General features: G+C 44.9%; 2 protein-coding genes across 13 annotated transcripts in view; one reads left to right on the top strand and one right to left on the bottom strand.

Moving 5' to 3' along the window:
- Positions 1-5,890, bottom strand: part of MEGF11 (multiple EGF like domains 11) — a 268,428-nt gene extending 262,538 nt beyond the window's left edge. For 8 of the 12 annotated variants that reach the window (XR_001877258.1, XR_001877259.1, XR_001877260.1 and 5 more), the window contains exons 1-3: positions 4,970-5,874; positions 2,550-2,639; positions 321-463 (exon numbers count right to left, since the gene is read on the bottom strand). The gene's annotated coding sequence lies outside the window, so the exon portion shown is untranslated. Of the gene's footprint in view, positions 1-320; positions 464-2,549; positions 2,640-4,238; positions 4,554-4,969 lie in introns of those variants that run through there. The other 4 variants (XM_017830247.1, XM_017830245.1, XM_017830246.1 and 1 more) reach the window with 4 other exon arrangements.
- Positions 5,891-5,995: 105 nt separating this feature from the next.
- DIS3L (DIS3 like exosome 3'-5' exoribonuclease) lies at positions 5,996-21,679 on the top strand. Its single transcript, XM_017830298.1, has 17 exons — positions 5,996-6,159; positions 8,768-8,921; positions 9,729-9,857; positions 10,412-10,547; positions 11,195-11,371; positions 12,203-12,281; positions 13,130-13,309; positions 13,862-14,031; positions 14,943-15,104; positions 15,769-16,016; positions 16,824-16,916; positions 18,014-18,547; positions 19,344-19,498; positions 19,596-19,774; positions 20,120-20,265; positions 20,924-21,098; positions 21,170-21,679. Exons 1-17 carry the CDS (start codon positions 6,024-6,026, stop codon positions 21,485-21,487), a joined length of 3,171 nt encoding a protein of 1,056 aa, XP_017685787.1. The 5' UTR covers positions 5,996-6,023; the 3' UTR covers positions 21,488-21,679.
- The last annotated feature ends 80 nt before the right edge of the window (positions 21,680-21,759 follow it).

The raw sequence follows: 21,759 nt of genomic DNA, 5'->3' as shown, positions 1-21,759 counted from the left end.
TGTGGAGTCTCCATCCTTGAAAATATTCCAAGCCCAGGTGGATGTGGTCCTAGTGAAGCTGCTCAACGAGGAGGGTCTGGAAAGCTCCTGAGTCCCTCCTGCCCTCAACTGCTCCACGACCCAACACATGGAGGGTGTGGCTGACACAGGGAACACAACACTGGTGTCCATCCAGCCATGGAATCTGAAACCTCAGCCACAGTTATTGCCCCATCCCACTGCTCCCCATGACCCAAAAGTGACCAGAGGAGATGTTGGACCATTTTGTGAGGTGGTAACAAGGAGCACTTTGGCAGTTGGATCAGTGGCTTGGTACTCACAGGACAGTTATTGACACCTGACTCTTCCTCCCGTTAGACCTCGTGGATGAAAGGAGTGGAGGGAAAAGAACCCTCAATCCACACCCTGCTCCCATGGGAGCCAGTGAAGAATGAAGGGGCAGCTCAGCTTGCACGAGCTCAGCCTGTGTGGAAAATAAACACAGATGATGATCCAGCCTCTTCCCATCCCCAGGTATTTATCCTACATACAGAGGGATAACTGGAGCCCTGAGGCTGGGATGAGCAAGGCTGTTGGAAGTAATGTTGGAAGTAATGTCTCAGCAAGGGCCAAAGACCTGAGTTGCTTTGAGCCCACCCCATTTAACTCAGTCTCACAACAAATCAGTTTTTAACTGAACACCCTCTCACCGTCCTCACTCCAACAAACCTCTTTCACCATATCAAGAACTAATTCTGCATAATGACTGCAATATGAAGCTGTAACAAAACCATCCAGGATTTGTCAGGGAAGCCTTAAGGACAACGACAAAGGCACCCACTGAGAAGAGGTTCAGCAGCAGAGAGTCCCAGCAGAGCTGGGCAAACACTCCAACCCATTTCCCTTGGATATTCATTTGAATTTTTAAATGGGTTTCTTTGACTGTTCACATCCCTTTTGTGCTCACTTTCCATGAATAGCAAATGAGCTTTAATAAGGGGGATAATCATGAAAAACACATTTTAGCTTGAACATTTGCCAAATGAAACCCTCCAATTGCACGGTGGTTAGCAGCATGTATGTCATTTTATGACTTTTCCACTAAATTAAAAATATTCACTGCTGGTCAGTTTTCACATCCACAGCAATGAAACCCAAATAATATCATTACAAACAGAACTGGGCAGCAGAGGGTAAATCATTATTATATACAATTAGATATTCCTGAATTATTTGCTGGTTGACTTAGTTCTTGACAATAATTATGACAAAAGAAAGTATCTTGAAATCTTGCCTTTTTTTCCCTTGTATATTTTTTTTTTTTTTAGAAAAAGAGTAACCTGTTATTTATTCAGCCCTGCCAGGCAACATGATTTGCCAGAGGATAGAGCACTTATAGGCATAAAATCTTTACTCAAAGGGCTTTTGGTAAAATTTAAAGCCCTAAGATGCACAGGTGCAGCCCAGAAATGCAGTGAGATATATTTTGCTTTAGCTTCAATATACATCACTGAGCTCTCAAGGAAAAACCTTTTATATCCCATTTGTGGAGCAAATCACAACAGCAGAGTCCCCACAAGTCAACCCCATTTAGTTTCTAGTGATAGAAGCTTAGGAGGGAATTAATCAGCTTCTCCCAGAAACTCCTTGTTTCTGTGACTAAAAAACAGCACCCTGGCAGTTCTGTTTTCTATTTACTGGGGTGTATAAATAAATAAAGCTCAGAGCGTGACACTGTGCAGCACTGACCCCAAAGCTGAGCTGGATATACCACAGGGAGTAATCCCAATTTGGAAGGGGCTGGAAAAGCTCTAACAACCATTGTCCTTTGAACCTGCAGGCCAAGGCACTTCTGAGCACCAGTGTAAAGGCTCTGACCAAATCAAAGGCATTTGGATGACAAAAAGATTGATATGGTGGCCTTGGCCTTTCATCCAAATTGTTTTCATAACTTCCAGCAGAACAAATATAAACAGGTTTTATGAAAGCAGGAATTCTGGGATCCACCAGCTCAAAATAACCTAAAGCTCCCCGAGAAGATAAGGTTTAACATTCTAATGATGGCACTAGAAAGGCTTTTTTTTCCTATAAATAATATTTGAGATCTCTCAGCACTAAATATAGTGAAAATCCTGGCATAAACTAAGTAAAGTAACAGAAAATTAAGTGAAACAAAAGAGCACACAACTTTGATTTCATTGCTGTAAAGTTTTGAGCTGCATCCACGGAGGAAAAGGGTGGTGGGAAGAAAATCAAATGCATATCACAGTAAATACCAGGTATTGTGATAAATTACTTTTATGCTTCCAATAATTGTAAACATGGGGGAGTTTCATATTCCTGACATGCTTGAAGAGCTCTGCAAGCCTTGTTTTTATTATTGTCATAGAACAGCATCAGTTTCTAGTTTATTTTGTGGAGAAAATTGTGGAGTTACGTTAGAAGCAACTCCAAGCAGTTTGTTCAGGGAAGCTCAAAGGCGGAATTTTAGCCCGTTAGACACGGGCAGGGAAGCAAAAGGTTCCGTTTCGACCCAAACTCGATTAAATAGCGTCTCCCAGTGGTCGTACCTGGTATTGCAAACGCGAAAAACGAACTGAAATCCAGGGAGAAAATTCCAAAGCCCAGCAACGCGCGAATGCGAAATCCTTTTCTTGTCGCTAAAATAAAAAGAACATTAGCATGTACTCTGTAACGCTATATAAATGATTTTAAGGAATAAAAGAGATCATCATCGAAGTGCAAAGTCTAATTAATATGGGTGCTGACAAAAATAATTGAAGGGGGGTGACATAATTAATGCCAGTGAACACAGGGCTACAGAAAACAGATATTGTTAAAATAACTTGATATCTTTCTCTTTTATGAGTGCAAGGAACGACACATTAATCCTGAGAACATTTTAGATGTGGGCACTCTTTTTACAACACTTTTACAGAGCCAGCAATCCAGGAGAAGGGATCTCCAAGAGGAAAGACAGCATTTATCCAGTTTAGTGTGAGTTGGAAGGAGATGCTGCTGAATTGCCAATTGCTCCACAACTGCTTTAAGAATGGAAGAACCTACTTCAAAAACCTGCTGTAAGATAATCAAATCTTGCATCCTCTCCCTCAGTGATGGAATACTTGGAAGGGAAAAAAAAAATCAAAAGGCCTCCTTCACACCACAAAGATGTGATTTCTGTTGATTCCATGACTGGGTGGATCCCACACTAACACTCTGCCTCTTGTTCGTGGCATTTGCCAGAGGAGTTGGGCATCAGGCTTGGCAAACATGAGCCAAACTCTGGGATTCTCCAATGACCTCAAGGTTCTTTGCCAAAACATGGAGCAACTTCTATCCAAAGGAAACACACTGAAATTCTGAACTGCACCTCCTGACATGGTTTTCCAAGCAGGGATTGCTCCTGAGAGGCTCAAACTTCCCATTCTAGGAAGCACAACTGAACTTTAAAGGCTTCTCTTGCTCATTTAAAATAAAAGCTGCTCTAGCCCTCTCTGGTGTTATCCAAAGAGTGCTGTATGAGGTGAGAAATACTCTATAAAAATAATATTTGTACCGTTTCTTGCTATTCTACCATGAGGTTTTTTTCTTCACAAAGCTCTTTGTAAAGAGAGCGTGAAGAAGCGGATGTCCCATCATTCTGCAGCCACACTGCACTGCACCTTCCTGCTTCAACATTTGAGATCTTCTAATGCTGATACTCAAACACTTTTGAAACTTTTCTTTTAAAACTACTAAAACTGCCCTTGTTATCCTGTTAGTTTGGGCTGTTCCTGCACAAACTTCTTGCCCTGTATAAAGCTGGTTACCAGATGAGCACGAAAGTTCATCTCTGATCTCACAGGGGCAAACTCAGTTGTTACATAAAGTGCCAAGAGTTCTCTTTGGCTTCAGTGACTCCAGCTTTGCCTTTTGCAATCACAGGAGCTTGCTCTCCAAAAGAGGAAGGAAGGTGGAAACTGAGAAGGTTAAAATTGTTCTGGGTAGGATGTCAGAAACACATAAGTAGCTACTTGACAGTACCAGCAAGGCAGGAACTTGGCCCAAAGGCCTTCCATTTTCCTCTGTGAAACAGTGAGCAAATGAGAGCAGTGATCTCAGCTACTTTTCTTTAATTAACCTTCACTTTATTGCAGTCACTGAATGTCAGTGAGTAAGCACACTGGTCTGTGTTCCTCACTGTGTCAGCACTCAGCACCCTCTACATTTCAGACTCAATTAAATGTCTTTTCTCCCAAATGTTGTGTTTTTCTTACCCTTTCTCTCACCACGGGTTACTTCATCTTTGTTCCTACTGAACAAGAGCTCCATCATTTGGTCTCCATTTCCCCTTTCCTCTCACATCCTACTTACATAATACATCTAAAATCATCCTGACTACCAAGCCCAAGTCTACACTTTGGTCGTCTCTCACTAAGTTATAACACCTCCTCCTCCTCAGATGTTTGAGAACTTGGCTTCTGCAAATCAGTTCCTTACAGATGGTGCTTCCATTTACTGGCACCAATTGGTTACTTGGAAGCATTAGTCACTGCAGATACACATTTTATAAAACATGTGAAAAATAAGAAGTGGAATAAACAGGAACATACAGTGACATACTGCCTTGGCTCTTTCCCAGTTTTTTTTTTTCCTCCTAAGGACAAACACTACACAGCTCACACCATGTATTTATGTTCAAGTGAGGTTATGATGGAGGCACTTGGTGGGAAAGTAGGAATGCTTTTCTAATAGTCAAAATAATCATCCCCAAAATGCCGTATTTTCAGCATTGCAGCCTTATTCACAGAGCAGTGACTCAGACCCAGAGACAGTGCATTGGACTCATGACCTTCCACTGCTTTTCTGTTTCATCTTGGACTAGATTTAATCTGTCAGTGCCTTTATTTCCCCCCTGCTGTAAACGTGAGGGGCAATATTGGTGCCCATTGTAAAATTAGTTGGCATTTGGGTTGCAGTTCTCACACCCCCTTGCCTTGATCCCCACCTCAACTCCCTGAGTGCTGCAGGTGATCTCACAAAATCAGGACTGAGGAATGGACGTGGGATCTCTCCTGGAAGACGCCAGGAAAACCATGGAGGGTCACACATATGCACTTAAGCAGGTCTAGAGCCTAGGCACAGCAAGGATCCTCGATTTGTTCTTGTTCTTCCCTGCATCCTTTTCAACCCTCCAGTGCCTCCAATACCTCCACATCACTGTCCTTGGAGTGAGAAACCTAAAAGCAAACAGAAAAACTCCACATGTATCTTCACCACAACCACCCCATCCTCCTGCCACTGCAGCCTAACAGAGTTTAAGCGTTTCTTCTCTTTTGCCTCCCGTGGACACTCCAACTACTTTTCCAGCATTTTCTCCACTGTCCCCCCAAAATCTCTCCGTTTTCCCTCACTGGAAGGGTATCGGTCCTCTCTGCTCGCCCACCCACACGAGCTGGGGCTCAGCACCTGCATTGGCCGGGCTTCCCCTCAGCCCTCACCTGGCACCGACCCCTCAGAGCCGCCCCGGTGCCCTCAGCTCGTTCCCCCCTGTCCCTCAGAGCTCTCCCGGTTCCCTCAGTCCGCCCCAGACCGGCCTTTGCGGTTCCCTCAGCTCCTTCCCTCCCTGTCCCTCAATTCAAGTTCCAGTTCCCTCAGCTCGTTCCTTCCCTGTCCCTCAGCTCAAGTTCCAGTTCCCTCAGCTCGTTCCCCGCAGTCCCTCAGAGCTCCCCGGTTCCCTCAGCTCGTCTTCACCCGTCCCGCCTGTCCCTCAGCTCGTTCCCCGCAGTCCCTCAGAGCTCCCCGGTTCCCTCAGCTCGTCTTCACCCGTCCCGCCTGTCCCTCAGCTCGTTCCCCGCAGTCCCTCAGAGCTCCCCGGTTCCCTCAGCCCGCCCCTCGGCGGGGCCGTTCCCCGCGCGGTGACCCCGCGCCCCGCCCCGCGCAGGCGCCCCGGCAGTCGCGGCCTCGGGGCCGCCGGTCCATGTCGGTCCTTGTTGTTCCCCTGCCGTCCCCGCCGGTCGCTGTTTTCCCCCCCCGGCCCCCTCCATTCCCCGCCGGTCCCGATGCTCCGCACGGAGAAGGTGCTGCAGCTGCGGGGGCAGCAGGGCCGCGCCGTGCGGGTGGTGCGGGAGCACTACCTGCGGGCGGACGTGCCGTGCCGGACCGCGCTGTGCCGCAGCGCCCTGTGCCGCGCCCGCGGTGAGTGAGGGGCGGCCGCGGGCCGGGGCTGCGCGGGGGGACCGGGAGTGAGGGCGGGCACGGCCGGGAGCGACCGCGGGGGGAGCCGGGGAGGGGGCAGAGCTGGGCACAAAGGGTGAGCCCTGAGCGGGGATAATCCCTGAGCAGGATCGATCCCCGGGGTGGGGTGATTCCAGAGCGGGGTGATCCCTGAGGGAGGGGGCGATCCCAGAGCAGGGGTGATCCCAGAGCTGAGGTGATCCCTGAGTGGGAGTGATCCCCGGGCTGGGGTGATACCTGAGCGGGGGGTGATCCCTGAACAGGAGTGATCCCTGGGCAAGGGGTGATCCCTGAGGGAGGGGGTCGATCCCAGGGCAGGAGCTGATCCCAGGGCTGGAGTTGATCCCTGAGCAGGGATCGATCCCTGAGCAGGAGTGATCCCAGAGCGGGGGTGATTCCCCTGCTGAGGTTCGGACGGTGCTGAACCACCCTGGAAAAACCAAACAGTCCCAAATCGCGGCTGTAGCAAAAGTTTCCCTCCAAAGCAAGATCCTTCGGAAAGCAGCGAGGCGTTAAGAGAGAAAGGAATCGTGGAGTTGGTTGTTACAGGGTTTAACTGAGAGCAGTTTACAGGCAGTGATAAAAGGGCTGAAGGATTGTTCAATTTTTACACTCCCCGTGTTTTAAAAGATCCTTAAAAAAGGCATTAATTTCTGCAGGGTGGTGGTTTATAGCATGCATTAAATTCTATACATACCTGTTAAGTACAACAATGGGGCCAAGCCATTATCTTGAAGCGACTGTAATTCTGCATCAGCAGTTCTTTCTGTTCAGTAATTAAATGTAATTGCCTGTGTTATATCAGGGCATTTCAGACACGGGAAGGCTGCCAGGCTCTGATGTCTGCATTTGTTGTTGTTTTTACAGACTGTGGTGCTGTTTATGTGCATCATAGATCATCACCTGGGCTTGGGTTGATATTTCAGTCTGGTTTTTTGTTGGTGTTAAACAGCACAATTAAACATTAACATACAGCCTGTTTCAATAGACCAAATTATTTGCTTGCCTAAAAGAAGAGGTTGAGAATTTTAATTCTTTGGAACTGTCACCGACATAGATGTTGTCACTTTTGATTGAGGTGTCTGTTGCAATCGAGGGCAGATATATTACTTATGTTATTGCAGTATATTACATAGGATGTCAGGCCTAGTGATAGTTACTGCTCCCCAATATATTGCATTTGGTTTTGAATTCCCTAAGGATAAGTTAAAAACACATACCAGAAAAAAAGTCTTACCTCTCCTGCCGTGCCAAACTTCCCCTCTTCTGCACTTCAGTGTAAATTGTGCTGTAGGTGACTGTCAGAATGTGTCCCTTTGTAATTATTCAAGGTAACCCAGAGGTGAGGGGAACGTTTGTTTTCACTCCTGACTTTGCACAGTGTGCTGAGCAAATTTATTTCCTGCACTGTGAGGGACTGCCTGAATTAATCACACCTGCAGGTGCTTGTAAGGGTGAGCTGTGCCTGCTCAGAAGTTATTCTGTTCTGGATGTATAGGTTAGGCAAGGATAGCTCAGTGTAGGCAGATTACATAAATCTTCCAGTGACATTTCACTTTTAATGCTCTTCTGAATTATTAATAAATATTAGCTTTCTTGTATGCATTCTGCCATCATCCATTATAATCCTTCAGTGAGAGATGAAGCCAAATTAAAATTGTGCTGACTGGATCCACACTTCCAGTGATCACAGTTCACTGACAGATTGTCCTGGGTCAGCTTCTAAAAAAGACATGAAAATAGCATGACTTGTCAAGGTCTGTATACTTTTGTTATATATTATTTGCCTGTGCTCTGGTGAGCTCAGCAATTCAGTGTTTATAAATACCATGAGGGTTAAATGGATACCGAGAGAAAATACAGTGGAGATCCCCCCCATCCAAAAGTTTATTGGGTAATCTTTGAAATACCAAAAAACAATTAAACTCATTAATTTTAAGGTGCATTTTAAGGTGTCATCTGTGGTAGACTGGCTGTGGTATTTTGATGGTTTATTCCTAAGGGAAGGAGTCTCTTTAGAGAAAATTAGCAATTATGGTTAATAGTTTGGGTTCAAGAACATCTCTTAGCAGTAGCATTGCTTTTCTCCATGTGTACCCTTACCTGTGCTCTTTTGTATAAAGATATATCAAAAAAGCCTGCTGTAAATGGGTATTGTTAACAGAGAGAGCTGTGGGAGCAGCATAACAGAACTGCCCATGATTGTACACCCCTTGAAAACTCCATTAAAAGATTTTCTCTGCCAGATGTGTAGTCCCTCTTTCACGTGGAAGCAGAGAAAAAAGGACTGTTACCTGCACTCTTTAAGTTACAGGCTTTTCATAATGAAACTGCCTCTTTTTCACTCCTTTGGATAGAATTTACACTAAATTTTGGCATCAGTGGATGCAAAAAGGGTTCTGTCATAAGTTTAGAGACTTGACCACAGACGTGTACCATGGTAGCCATAATTTTGTTCAGCAGAAGAAGAGAGATGTACATCTTGGAGGACACACAACTCGAATTCCCTATGTCTGAACCAATGTTAGAAGTGACAGTTTAAGCCTTTAAACTCTGGGTTATATTTCAGATGGCAAATTGCTCTCGGATGACGTCACACACTACGTTGTCCCCGACTGCAAAGTTGTGCAGGAGTACCTGGAGATTCTGGAGTTTCCGGAGCTGAAAGGAATTATTTTCATGCAAACGGCCTGTCAGGCTGTGCAGCATCAAAAAGGACGCAGGTACTTCTCCCATAAAACCTTATTTTTTATTTAGATTGAAGTAAAAATAGTCACTTTGTAAAACGTATCGTTTGGTTTTAGGTCTTCCAAGTGTCTGAATATAATTTTAAAGAAGGGGAAGAACTGAGGTCCTTTGTGATCCATGGGCAACAAGGCCTGGCATAGTTTTCACTTGATGGGAGCGATATTAAACCTGTAACATTATTAATTAATCTGATGGTTTGTGACAGGAATTAATGAGACTTTGCAGTAATGATGTGTCATGTGCCACAACTGGATTATGGACAGGTTTGGGTTTGCTCTGTTAAGGACTGAGCACTTGTCTTTGGGGAGCAATTAGTACAATTCTGTGGCACTTACCAGACATTAACCTGTGTATCTCCATGGCATTGTAGAGTAAAATTTGCTCCCAAGGCCTTCCTGTATTTCTGAAGCACAAATGCTTTTGCAGGAATAGCCCTTGTCCCAAAGTGACAAAATAAGCTTCTGAACACTTAGGATGTTTTGTGGGGCTCATTGGAAAACAAATATGTTAAAATCAGAATGTTTAAACTTAAACATGTTGAAAATTAAATCAGAGTGTTTAAAATCATATGTTTAGGATCAGAAGCATTCCCAATGGAAGTTAGGAAAGCTTGCTTGCAGGTGGTGGTTTAGGTTTTGTCATCAGTGGTGTGATTTGATGAATGCATTTCTTTGTGCATGACAGTAATTTGCCTTGAGTTCTTCAGCTGTATTTTCACCTGGAGTTAGAACAGCATTATCAAAAGAAAGCACAAAAGTATATTTATGTCTTTTGTATTCCAGACAGTACAACAAGTTACGAAATCTGTTGAAGGATCCCCGTCACGACTGTACAGTGTTTGCCAATGAATTCCACCAGCACTGCTATTTGCCAAGAGAGAAGGGAGAATCCATGGAGAAATGGCAGACCAGGTCTGGTTTAACCTCTGTAGTGCCACACTGGGCAGGATCATGGCTTTGTATTTAGGAAAATGAGCATTGGGCACTGAGAGTTCATGCCCTTGCTCTGCTTGGCTTTGGAGCAGTTCACAGTCACTGAAAGTCTAGATCGTGCTTTAAGGATTAAGAGAGTGTCAACATTGTTTTCTTAGGAAAACAGACAAAATACACTGAATTAAATGCAATAATGCTAAAAAAAAGCTGGATCATTTTAAAGTTACACCCCAGCACTGGAGTCTTGGCAGCTCCCCTTGCTTTTTACAAACTTCCACTCAGTGGAACAATATGTTGTGTTGCAGCCAGGGCACAAGTGGATGAACTGGGGAGGAAACATCCTATTTTCCTCTCTTCTCCTGGGGCTTATAAACACATAAACATTTTTGCAGGTAAAAGGTTTGTGTAGCTTGGGTGTATCTCTCAAAAGTCTGTGCGTTAAACCAAAATCTCCTTTATACAAAGCCAGCAAAAGTCTTGCGAGTAGCAAATGAGCTATGCCAGAAAAGTTATTTCAAACTTTGCTTTTCTAGGAATATTTACAATGCAGCAGCCTGGTATTACAACCACTGCTTGGGGCAGATGCCAGTTGTTATGGTAACAGAAGATGAAGATGCCATCAGGCAGTTTGGGAACGAAACAGAGGGAGTGTTTGTGATTTCCTTCAAGGTAACATGCCAGGAAAATAAAAGGTTTCCTTTATGTTGCATCAAGTACATCAAAGTATATTGCAAATCATCCCAGAGTTTACACTGGAGGAAACTGTGATGGTAACTCATGTCTTCATTTCTCAAAGAAAGCAAAGATGTCACTTAAGGGAATGTCAGAAAAAATGACGGCAGGGAGCAAACCAGAGAACTGAAGAGAAAAACAGCAGCTCTGAAAATAGAGGTCATCTTTCTTAGGAGCCCTTTTCAGTGTTTTCTTTGTTTTTAAAGAATTTGGTGTTGATGAGCAGTGATCAGTTCCCTCAGTGCCAACAGTCCATGAACAGCTGTACCCTAAATATCCATCAGCAGCCCTGCCAGTTCACTTCAGCCCACACTGCTGAGGATACAGGGATGCCTGAGAAAATAATTTTTCATTTTGCTGTTGATCTGAAGCTGTTTTATTCAGTGGGATGTGGGGATGGGATGTTTGTGTTTAGCTGGGAAAGGATGTTGAGTAAAGACAGGAGCAAACCAATTTACCTTGATTTAGCCTGAATCCAGAATAAATCTGTGGTGTTTCTTGTCCATTGTGGGTTTTCCAAATGCATCATTAAAGGAACACAGACCTCTAAATACCTTCCTGTCTGTCTATATTTGTGCATCCAGAATTACCTGGATAACTTCTGGCCTGACTTAAAGGCTGCCCATGAACTCTTTGACTCCATAACTCAAGCTCGGCGTGAACGGGAGAGCGAAAGCCAAGAGAACCACGGAAAAGAATATCCTGAGCACTTACCTCTGGAAATATTGGAGGCTGGGATCAAATCTGGAAGGTACCTGCAGGTAATCTGTTATATAGAGAACACACACAAAACAGTGCAGTCTTGTGCTTGGTTCCTTCAGCCTGAATAAGACTGATTAGAGAAAGAAATATTGCTGTGGAAGGGATTAGGATTCTCAGAATATTTCTTGTGGATTTTTTTTGTCTTGGACAAGTTAAAATGAGAACTGGCTACTGAGGATTTTAAATTTGCTGTGGATTTTTCTTCAGGTTGTTATGTGATGTAGCTGTAAGCTGAGAAACCAGGTGTGATTTGAATCAGCTGGATCTTATTTTTAAATACAAATAATGCTGCACAAGGGCAGCAGTTCTTCGTTTGTACAGAGTGAAATTAATGTATGGTTTTACAGCTGTTCAGGGCCTTAATATGGATTGCTGGTGGACAAGGGTCTTTCTCTTAAAAATAATTTAAAGAAGTAGAGGCAGTAATTTGTCCCTTTCTTGGCAATTTCAGCAGCAAGGCAGGAATAAAAGACGAACAGAGAGACTGAGGTTTTTCTTTCTTGTTGGAATAATACCAGATTCCATGTTAAAGCAGGCAGCAAAAGTAATCTTACCCTGCCTGTGGTTGGAATGAAATGACCTTTACCATCTTAGAGATAAATTGAGCATTTAGAAGAACTTACCATTCTTTTCCAGAAGTATTTAAAATCCTGCATCCTGCATTCTCCCCTTACAGGGAGAACAGTTGTGTTCAGAATAACCCATGTATCAAAAAAAGCCTTCTGGTTTATGTAAAGATAATTGTAAACCCCAAAATGTTGTCCTTTAAAGTTGGCTCTTTAGAGGTGTGACTCTTTCATTCTCTTGATGGGTTTGTTGTTTTCTTTCAGGGCACCCTGAATGTCAACAAGCACCGAGCACAAGTGGAAGCTTTTGTTCGACTTCAGGGATGTGGCAGCAAAGACACAGGTGGGAAAACACTGGGAACGTTTACTCGGGGCCTTTCTGACACTGTGCTTTTCCCAGGAAGCCATGGAACCATGTGGATGTAGCTGTTATTAAACAAGATGAAAGCTGAGATACTGCACTGCTTGGGTGGTTTTCATGAGCTGGAAAGGAGGCCTTGTGAGCAAACACAAGAGTCTTTATGTCCTTCCTTTCTTAGCACCTTTGGCCATGTTCTTGTCCTACTCAGGGGTTTCTCTAGACCCCCCTAAAGTTAAATACTAATGCCAATTGTTATCCCTGTGCTTTGCTCTGACTTCAGGTGACCACTCATTTGACTGCAATAAATAACAGGAAAAATACCCTTTGGATCAAACTGATCCAGTATTGTCTTACTGTTACTGATAAACACTGTTGAAGGCACAGCCCATTTTCCTTACAGATTCACTGTCCCAGCTCTCAGTAACAACTCTGAAAGGTTCCTGTGACAGACCCTGCAGTCAAACCACTGTTCAATACACTAATTATTTTTTAAAAGCTTGTTTTGTTCTGAACCCTGCCCAGAATCCTGTGGCAGTGGCTTCCACAATTTGACAGTGTTGTGTGTTTTTAAAGCTGCTGCCTAAGAACAATGAGCTCATCCCAGTCTCTGCTGCTTTTTCACCAAGAGTTCACTTACAGAATTGCTTAATATCTCCTTAAAAAAAAAATAGTGGAAAAGGTTTTAATTTTCTTGCAATATTAATTACTTGCCAGTAGTCCTTTTTTGGAAGAAATTGTACTGCAAATGTCATTTTCTGTTATTTCAGCAGAATGCTGATTTGAAATTTTTTGGAGGATTGTAGCTCTACTTCTTTTTATTTTAAATACAGAGCTTCAAAGTGACATCCTTATTTATGGGACCAAGGCTCGGAATCGTGCAATCCATGGGGATGTGGTGGTTGTGGAGCTGCTCCCTGTGCAGGAGTGGAAGGGAAGGACTGCTGCCCTCTGTGAAAATGAGACAGAAGATAAAGCCCCTGCAGACACCACGGGTGACCCCATGCCCACAGGTAAGGACACAGCATCCTTTTAATGCCTTGCTGATGAATAATGAAACAACCCAGTGTTTAGGTGAAAAAGTATCCCAGTATGACCTGCCTGTGTGCCATGGGAGCTTGGAGTCTTACTTGAAATTATTGCTTTGCAGCTACAAGTTTGTTGAGGTCAGAGTTAAAAGTTTTAAGAGGTTAATTCTCTTTCTGCAAGGAAAAGATGTTTGGTTTTGCTGTATCCTATTAAAAATTCTCCATATTTTTTGCTAGAATTGGCCACATTCCAGCAGCAGTGGGAATCTCTGAATAATTTATGGACTGGATCAGTTGAAATCTATACAATGAGATAGTCTCCACATAAATAAAGGCTGGTTAAAATCTGGCTGTGCCAACAATAATTTGTAACACACTGGTATTGTCTGCACAGCATATGCTGTTGGCAATTGTGGCACACATTTGGGGACACATTAGTTCATATTATGTGACAAAGCAGGGAATCTTCTGTACCTCCCACATATTTCCTTTATGTTCCTGTTTAACTCTTGGATGCCCAACCTTCCTTATTTACAGGTAAAGTTGTTGGAATCACTCAGAAGAACTGGAGGGACTATGTGGTCACTTTTCCCTCTAAAGAAGAGAGTCAGTCCCAGGGCAGGAATGCTCAGAAAGTCCTTGTGACACCCTGGGATTACCGAATTCCCAAAATCCGGATCAGTACCCAGCAAGCTGAAGCATTACAGGTAATGGGACAGAGGTGCTTCTCTAGTCTGTGTTCCTCCAAAATTGTGTGGGCCTTTTATGCTCTAATGGTGTTTCTCTTGGCAAAAACATGGGTAAAACTATGAAAGTGAAGTCAGAGTGGTTCAATTTCTGCCTTGAAGGAATGTGTTCAATCCCTGTCAAAACTGCTCCAGCTTCAGGTAATAAAGCTTGTTCGAGTTCTGAATTTGGGCCACAGGACAGGTGGACTTATATACTACTTGTTTGGGTTTTTTTCAGATAAATTAAAGATCATATTAAAGGTATGAGTTGTAACAGCCCTTGTGGCTTTATTGGCTCCACGACTATACCTAACTTTGATGAAAGTAGTAAGGAGAGCTTTTCACCCAATTAACAAAGAATTAAGATGATTAGCCTGCCATGGCTGTGGATAGAAGGATCATGGGTTTGTTCATTCCTAGCTGCTTTTTTTGGTGGGCTGTGGACTCCCCATCCCTGCAAGTGTCCAAGGCCAGGTTGGAGCAACCTGGGCTAGTGAAGGTGTCCATGGCAGGGGCTTGGAACGAGGTGACCTTTAAGGTCCCTTCCAACCCAACCCATTCCAGGATTCTCTGATTTACTTGTGACATTAAGTACTTCTTCACAGCCAAGAACTAAATTCCAGCTGTGTCTTTCCTGGTGTAACAATATTTATGTACATCTTGGGCCTGCTTTTTCCAAACACTTCAAGGTAGAGATTCTCCCTATAATGACCCAGGCGGGCCTTTGGTTGGGACAGAAATGTAATTCTCAATATTTGTATCTTTGTCACTGAGGGTTTCTTTTTCCTTTCCATGAAGTTCTTGGAGTTTCCAGTGCCTTTGGAAGCTCTGTGAGCCCTGTTGCAGGGTTGCTGTCCATGGCCTGCTCTCACACTGGTGTCTCCCTGCAGGATTACAGGGTTGTCGTGCGAATCGATTCCTGGGAGTCAACTTCCCTGTATCCAAACGGGCACTTTGTGAGAGTCCTGGGAAGAATTGGAGATCTTGAGGGGGAAATTGCAGCTATTCTGGTGGAGAACAGCATCTGTGCTGCCCCTTTCTCAGAAATCCAGGTGTGTCTGTGGGATCAAACACATTCTTTTCTGTTCATTTCTTGTTTCTCAAAGAGAGGGACCCTCTTACAGCTGAATGTCTTCATTGCCAACAGGTGTTTGAAAGCTGAAAACTAGTGATAGTTTATTTTTCTGGAATCTTTTGGATCAGTGGTTCTATAAATAATACAGATTTTCAAGCCAAGAGTGATTTTAAGATAATCTCTTCTTTATGAGGAGAAGATTACAAACTCTTAATTTGAGATAAACTTATAAGATATGGTACTGGTCCTAAAGGCCTGGTCCTACTGAAATCTTTGTCTTAAATCCTTTTGTCTTCAACCCAGGTTCCATAAAGAACTATTTTGATTTTGCCTACAATTAACTGAAAGAAAAAGAATGTAAAAAACCAGTATGCAGTGGTGATGTTTGCCAGAGCTGCAGTGTCACAGTGATATCAGTTGTCACTGTGATCCTGCAGTGCCACAGTAATGTCAATTGTTACTGTTACACATAGAATTCTTTTCAGTTCTGTTTCATATTTTCCATAAAGTGAATGGAATGGACTGACTCGGAAAACGCAAGGCAAGAAGAACTTGAAAACCCAGTTAAATCTGATTTGCTGGCTTTTTTTTTGGTAGAAAACAGGTAAATCTGTGTTCACCAACGACGTTTTTGTGTGCAGATGAGTGAAATGCCCGCGAGTTCTTCGAAGAACCCGTGGAAGGTGAACCCAGGGGAGGTAAAGAAGCGCCTTGACCTGCGAGAGACCCACCTGATCTTCAGCATCGACCCCAAGGGCTGCGAGGACGTGGACGACGCACTGTCCGTGCGGGCCCTGCCCGGCGGCCGCCTGGAGCTGGGCGTGCACATCGCCGACGTGACCCACTTCGTGCCGCCAAACTCCTACACAGATGTGGAGGCCAGAGCCAGGTAAAGGATTCCCTACGAGTCAGGAAACGGGCGGAGCTCGGGAGTTGGTGACGCTGCCCCAGGGAAACTTGGGAAGGAAAGAAGGAAATAAATACTCTTTCTTCTGTAGCATGGAAGCAACTGATTGAAGCTAATACATAACTAATGGCATTCTGCTTTTATTGGCATAAATTTTCCACAAAGCTATGGTCTATCTTTCCCTAACCACTACTCTGTTCTATATTCTGCTTTAACATTTGTGACATGAAGTGTTTTTGCAATCCACTTGTTTGCATTCCAAGGGGGATGAATCTCCACACAGAGCACAGAACACCCACAAAATGGAATTAAGTCTTACATGAATTTAATGCCAGAGGTATTTGTCAGGCTTATGTTTTAACACTCAGTCTGGTGTTTTAATGTGCCCATATTTCATTCTCTTTTTTGAACTGTTTTGAATTTAAACTGCTGAATCACTTCATGACTGTATTTTTATAGATGCAAAGAAGTGTAAACCATGTAGGCAGCAGAGATGTTTGATGGAGCCATTAAATCACCTCTTCTTCACTGAGCATATTTTGTCCAGCCCCAGTTCTGGCCTTAATGGAGTTGAAACACCAGGGCAGGCAAACTCAGGGTTGTACCGTACAAACACTTACTGAAACCACTTGACTTTGGCCTTGCACCTGTGTGTGCTCTGTAGGAATAACTTCTTAAAACCAGGCTGTGTGTCCTGTCGAGCTGCAGCAATGTCACACCCCACACTGCTGGAAGCTGCACACCCAGGAATCCTGGGGCCAAGGGCAGTGACTGTGTTTTGTTCCCCAGGGCCACCACGTGTTACCTGGCTGACCGGCGCTATGACATGCTGCCCTCTGTGCTCAGCGCTGACCTCTGCTCCCTCCTCAGCGGGGTCGACAGGTAAGGCTTTGGAATCCTGCTGAGGAAGGAGATTTTCACCAGTAATTCAGTTATTATTTAATTATTATTACCATTCTCTGTGGTTGGATGTTTTTGCACTGTTACTAAATCCTCAAGTGCCAGAACGGCGTACATTAAAAAATACCTCTCAGTTCTACCAGAGGCAGTTGAAAGTATATTATCCTTTGGAATACTTTACTCTGTGTGTGCTGAAGCATTTTGTTTGAGCAAAATCCAGCTGAACACAGATGTAATCCAAGGTTCAAACCATAACATGAAATCACAGAGAAGATTGAGGTTGCATTTTTATTTTAAACATGAAAAATGCATTCCTGAAATCATTTGTTGTTGACACATTTCCCCACTAGAGAGCTCTTGTAATATTTATCTTACATCGTTATCGACTATTTTCTTGGATGAAAGTAACTGCTGACAGAAGACTTGTGAAGCAAAAGCAAGGTTTCCTACCTGTGTTATCCCTGTTTCCAGAGAGCACCGGGAAGGATTTGTCATGTAAACTTTTTTTCTGTGTGACTTAACACTAGATGTTGAATGTCCAACTCGAATTCCATGACCAGTTTTATGGAGTGTTACTCAGTGTTGCTGCCAAGAAGTGCATCCATGTGAATGGTCACATTTTTCACTATTGTCCTGTTCCTCAAACAGGCCATTATCCCATTTTATTTCAATTTCCAGGGTCAGTTGGTGGCTGGCATGAGGATATGCAGAGATATTCATTGTGGATGTGTCTGATTAATAAAATAAAAATGAATAAAAATAATTATTGCAGTGCAACTGCTTTAAAATAGATGTGACCTTATATCTTAGGGGTTCTCTGCCTTGGCAGCTGGGTTGAAAACACTGCTGATGGAGCTGGTCCTTTTTTATTAATACTTGTGATTTATTAATGATTGTGATCTACGAGACTGAAAGGCAAGTGCATTAATTAGTGGTGTTGCTGAGCACTGGCTTCATGAAGGTGCTTCCAGTAAACCAACAGCACAGAATTAAATTTGGACATTTCTAATAGTTGCCTGTGGTTGAAATGAGAGTTGAAGTGAAGCAGAGCCTTGCAGAGCCGTGGTGTTGTGTTCAAGGTACGCTGTGAGTGTCCTGTGGGAGCTGGAGAAGGAATCCTACGAAGTGCTGCGGGTGCAGTACACCCGGACCATCATCCGCTCCTCCTACAAGCTGGAGTACGAGGCAGCCCAGGGATTGCTGGATGGAGATCCCAGTGTCCCGGGGGACATCCCAGAACTGAAGCACTTGGATGAAGGGACGAGGCAGAAGAAGTTGTCTGAGCTGGTGTGGGCGATATCCAAACTCACGGATATAGCTCGGCACGTGAGAGCCAGGCGGGACAGGAGCGGGGCGCTGGAGCTGGAAGGGATCGAGATCCGAGTGCAGCTGGATGAGAAACGGAACATCCACGACCTCATCCCCCGGCAGCCGCTGGAGGTGCACGAGACTGTGGCAGAGTGTATGATCCTGGCCAACCACTGGGTGGCAAAAAGGATTTGGGAAGATTTCCCCCACCAAGCTTTGCTGCGTCAACACCCTCCCCCCCGGCAGGAATTCTTCACGGAGCTCCGGGAATGTGCCAGTGCCAAAGGCTTCTCCATAGACACACGGTAGCTTTGATTCATTAAGTTCTTTAAGCTGAGTTAAGCAATTAACTATTTGGCCATGTTATCATCACAAACTGTTCCAGCTCTGAGTATCAGTGTTCACAGACACTGCAGAGCAATTCCTAAAAAGATTTTTAATAACCTTTCTGATGATGTTCTGACCAGGAGAAACTGCTCTGCTGCAAATGGCAGTGCCTGAATCATTGCAGACATATCCAAAATAGGATTTATTCAGTCACTGTGCAGTGCAGTCACTTCAGCACTGCAAGAGCCTTGTGTGCACCATGTCCTGTGTAAGGGAGTACTGGGTTAAATCAGGTGAACTCTGTGCAATGCAGTCATTTTAAATGACTCAGAATAATTAAAATTACTTGGTCAAGATAATGAAAAGGCCATGAGCTTCATCCATCATGTGGGGTGAATCACATCTGGACACCACAGAGAGTGAAGGGCATCAGTAGAGCCTCTGTGACTTGGGTGTCACCTTGTCCCATTTGTGCTGGACAGAAAGGTTTTGGACCAGCTCACTCTTTTGTGGTGCACAGGAGGGGGTTTTGCTCCAGTCCCTGGTTCTCCAGGTCGCAGCAGACAGGCCTGTTGGTTAAAACTCTTTTTCTCCTAAACATTTTCCTTGAGCAGAGCTGTTGTTAAAGTGAGGTGAAAGTTTCAATATCATCCTGCTTTCCATTTCTGTATTAATAACTGTTCATGTCTCGGTGTTTTTATATGCTGCTGTTGACTCTAAGCCCTGATGACCAGGGACAGTGTCATTTCCTTCAGCACTCACAGATTTTTCCAGGTCTAACAAAGCACTGGCCGAGTCTCTGGACAAAGCCAACGACCCCTCAGACCCCCTTGTGAACAAGCTGCTGCGCTCCATGGCCACCCACGCCATGTCCAACGCCCTCTACTTCTCCACTGGCTCCTGTCCCGAGGAGGAGTTTCACCATTACGGTATCTGGTTGTTTTTATGCTGTTCCCGTTGTTTCTGGGCTGTGGGGAGCCAGAGGATGGCTGGGATTGCTCATCTCTGCTCCCTTTTCCCTGGCAGGACTGGCCCTGGAGAAGTACACCCACTTCACCTCCCCCATCAGGAGGTACGCGGACATCGTCGTCCACAGGCTCCTGATGGCAGCGACTCCCAGGGGAACTGCAGGGGATGGCAAGGACCATGTCATCAGCAACAAGGATCTGGAGGAGCTGTGCAGGCACATCAATAACAGGAACAGGGTAAGGTGGTCCCTGGGGAGTCTCCATGTCTGTGCCGCCCTAGGGAATGGGATCCTGGTGCTGACTGTGGCTTTGGGGCACTGTGAGGACACAGGATCCCTTTGGTTTTATTTGGAATGCTTTGGGGCTTTTTTAAATATCAGTTTTCTTCTGAGAGTGGTAGTAACAGTGACTTCATACTTCACTGTACCACATGTAGGATTTCCTCTTAGATGGAATTTTTCTAGGGGACGGGCAGGGGAGTAAGGAATGGGAAAAAGCAGCTGTGGAAATCAAAGCCAGACACGCTTGTTGAAATATTTATGTAGGTTTTTTGTCTTCTCTTTCTGTGGGGGGTGTTCCCAGGCAGCCCAGCGAGCTCAGAAGCAGTCCACGGAGCTGTTCCAGTGCATGTACTTCAGGGACAGGAGCCCTGAGACAGACGAGCGCTGTGTGGCCGACGGGGTCATTTACTCCATCCGCACCAACGGCGTCCTCGTCTTCGTGCCCAGGTCAGTCCCGTGGGGCTTGGGGGGAGCTGAACAACGAGACCCACGTGCTACCAGAGGAGCTCTGGTCCTTGGGACCAGGAGTGTTTCCACACCAGCTCAGCCCCTGATTTATGCCAGCAGGAAGCACCTCTTTACATGAAACTAACATTACACTTTAATTTCTGAGCTTTTAAGTCTGTATTTTAAAGTTTCTTAGATGTGTTGTGCATTCCAGAGGGTTGGCTGCATGGCTGAAGAGCCAGAACCTCCCCAGCCAGGAAAAGCTTCCTTAGAGAGAACCCAGGGCAAACATGCTGCTGGTTTCAAGTAACTTTATTTTTAATGGAGAACTGTGTCCTCACTGTGCTGTCTGGAAAAACCTGTAAAGCTGCTCTTCTCCCCTCCCTGAGCCATTCCAGGCTCCACCCAACCCTCAGATAATGGATCACTATTTCACTTTTGCTTCACTGCCCTCAAAACACTTCAGTCACTGTCTCAGCGCTGTTTTCCTGTACTCCCTGGGTTTCTTTGGCAGCACCCTCAGAGTTCCTGCAGGATTCCCAGGCTGCCGTGCCTGCCCTTCGTGTTGCTCTTCTATAACCCCAGCCAGTTCTTTCAGAACTAAGAGAACTGATGAGGGCGAAAACAGAACAGGTTCTGTGTGCTCCCTGTTGTGCAGGTATGGAATCAAAGGTGCTGCATACATGAGGAACAAGGAGGGCTTGGTCATCTCGTGCGGAGGGGCCGGGAGCTGTGAGTGGAAGCCCGGATCACTCCATCGCTCCCAGGGCAAAATCACCTCCACTCCAAGCACCGGGGACTCGGTGACACTGAGCCTGTTCGATCACATCACAGTGAGTCTTTCAGCTGGGGGCAGGAAAGGGAAGTGGCACTATCAGAATTTAATAAAATAATTGCTTTGCAGGTGGGAATCCTGGTGCAGAGTTCCCGCTGCCACGCTGACACCATCAGGCTGGAAATCCTCCGGAATGCCCCTCACCCCAGCGCAGCCAGCGAGGCTGCCCAGAGCAGTGCCCAGCTGGCGAGGTCGGACGTGGTGAAGGCGGTCAGTCAGGGGGCAGAGGAAGCCCAGCGTGCCCAGGAGAAAGGCAGGGGGGAAGTGCTGGAGGAGGAATACCGGGAATTCTGCCAGACCAAGGGGCCCAGCCTGTACCAGCTGCTGGAGGAGATCCGGGAGCTGGCACTGCTGGACGTGTCAATGGACGTGAGACCTGAGCTGTGACCCAGCAGCAGCTGCTCCTGCTCACGAGTGCTTGGGGGATGTTGTACAAAGCGGTTTATTTAAATATTCAAGAGTCCTTTTAATACGAAGCTAAATGTCTATTTTAAATAAGAATTATTTTTATCTGATTGTGAACATGTATTGAGTTACCAAAAGATTTTATATGTGATAAAACTCATCTTTCAGACTAAAGGCAGTGTGCTGAATTCTTTTAAATATCATTCAAAAAATCCTTTCCTCACTTTGTCCATAAATCATTAAAACCTAAATAC

This window comes from Lepidothrix coronata, unplaced genomic scaffold, assembly GCF_001604755.1.
Source record: "Lepidothrix coronata isolate B3197 unplaced genomic scaffold, Lepidothrix_coronata-1.0 Scaffold176, whole genome shotgun sequence".
In the NCBI taxonomy this organism is placed as follows: Eukaryota; Metazoa; Chordata; class Aves; order Passeriformes; family Pipridae; genus Lepidothrix; species Lepidothrix coronata.
Note: the sequence above shows the minus strand (reverse complement) of the source record. Positions and strands in the feature narration are given on the sequence as shown.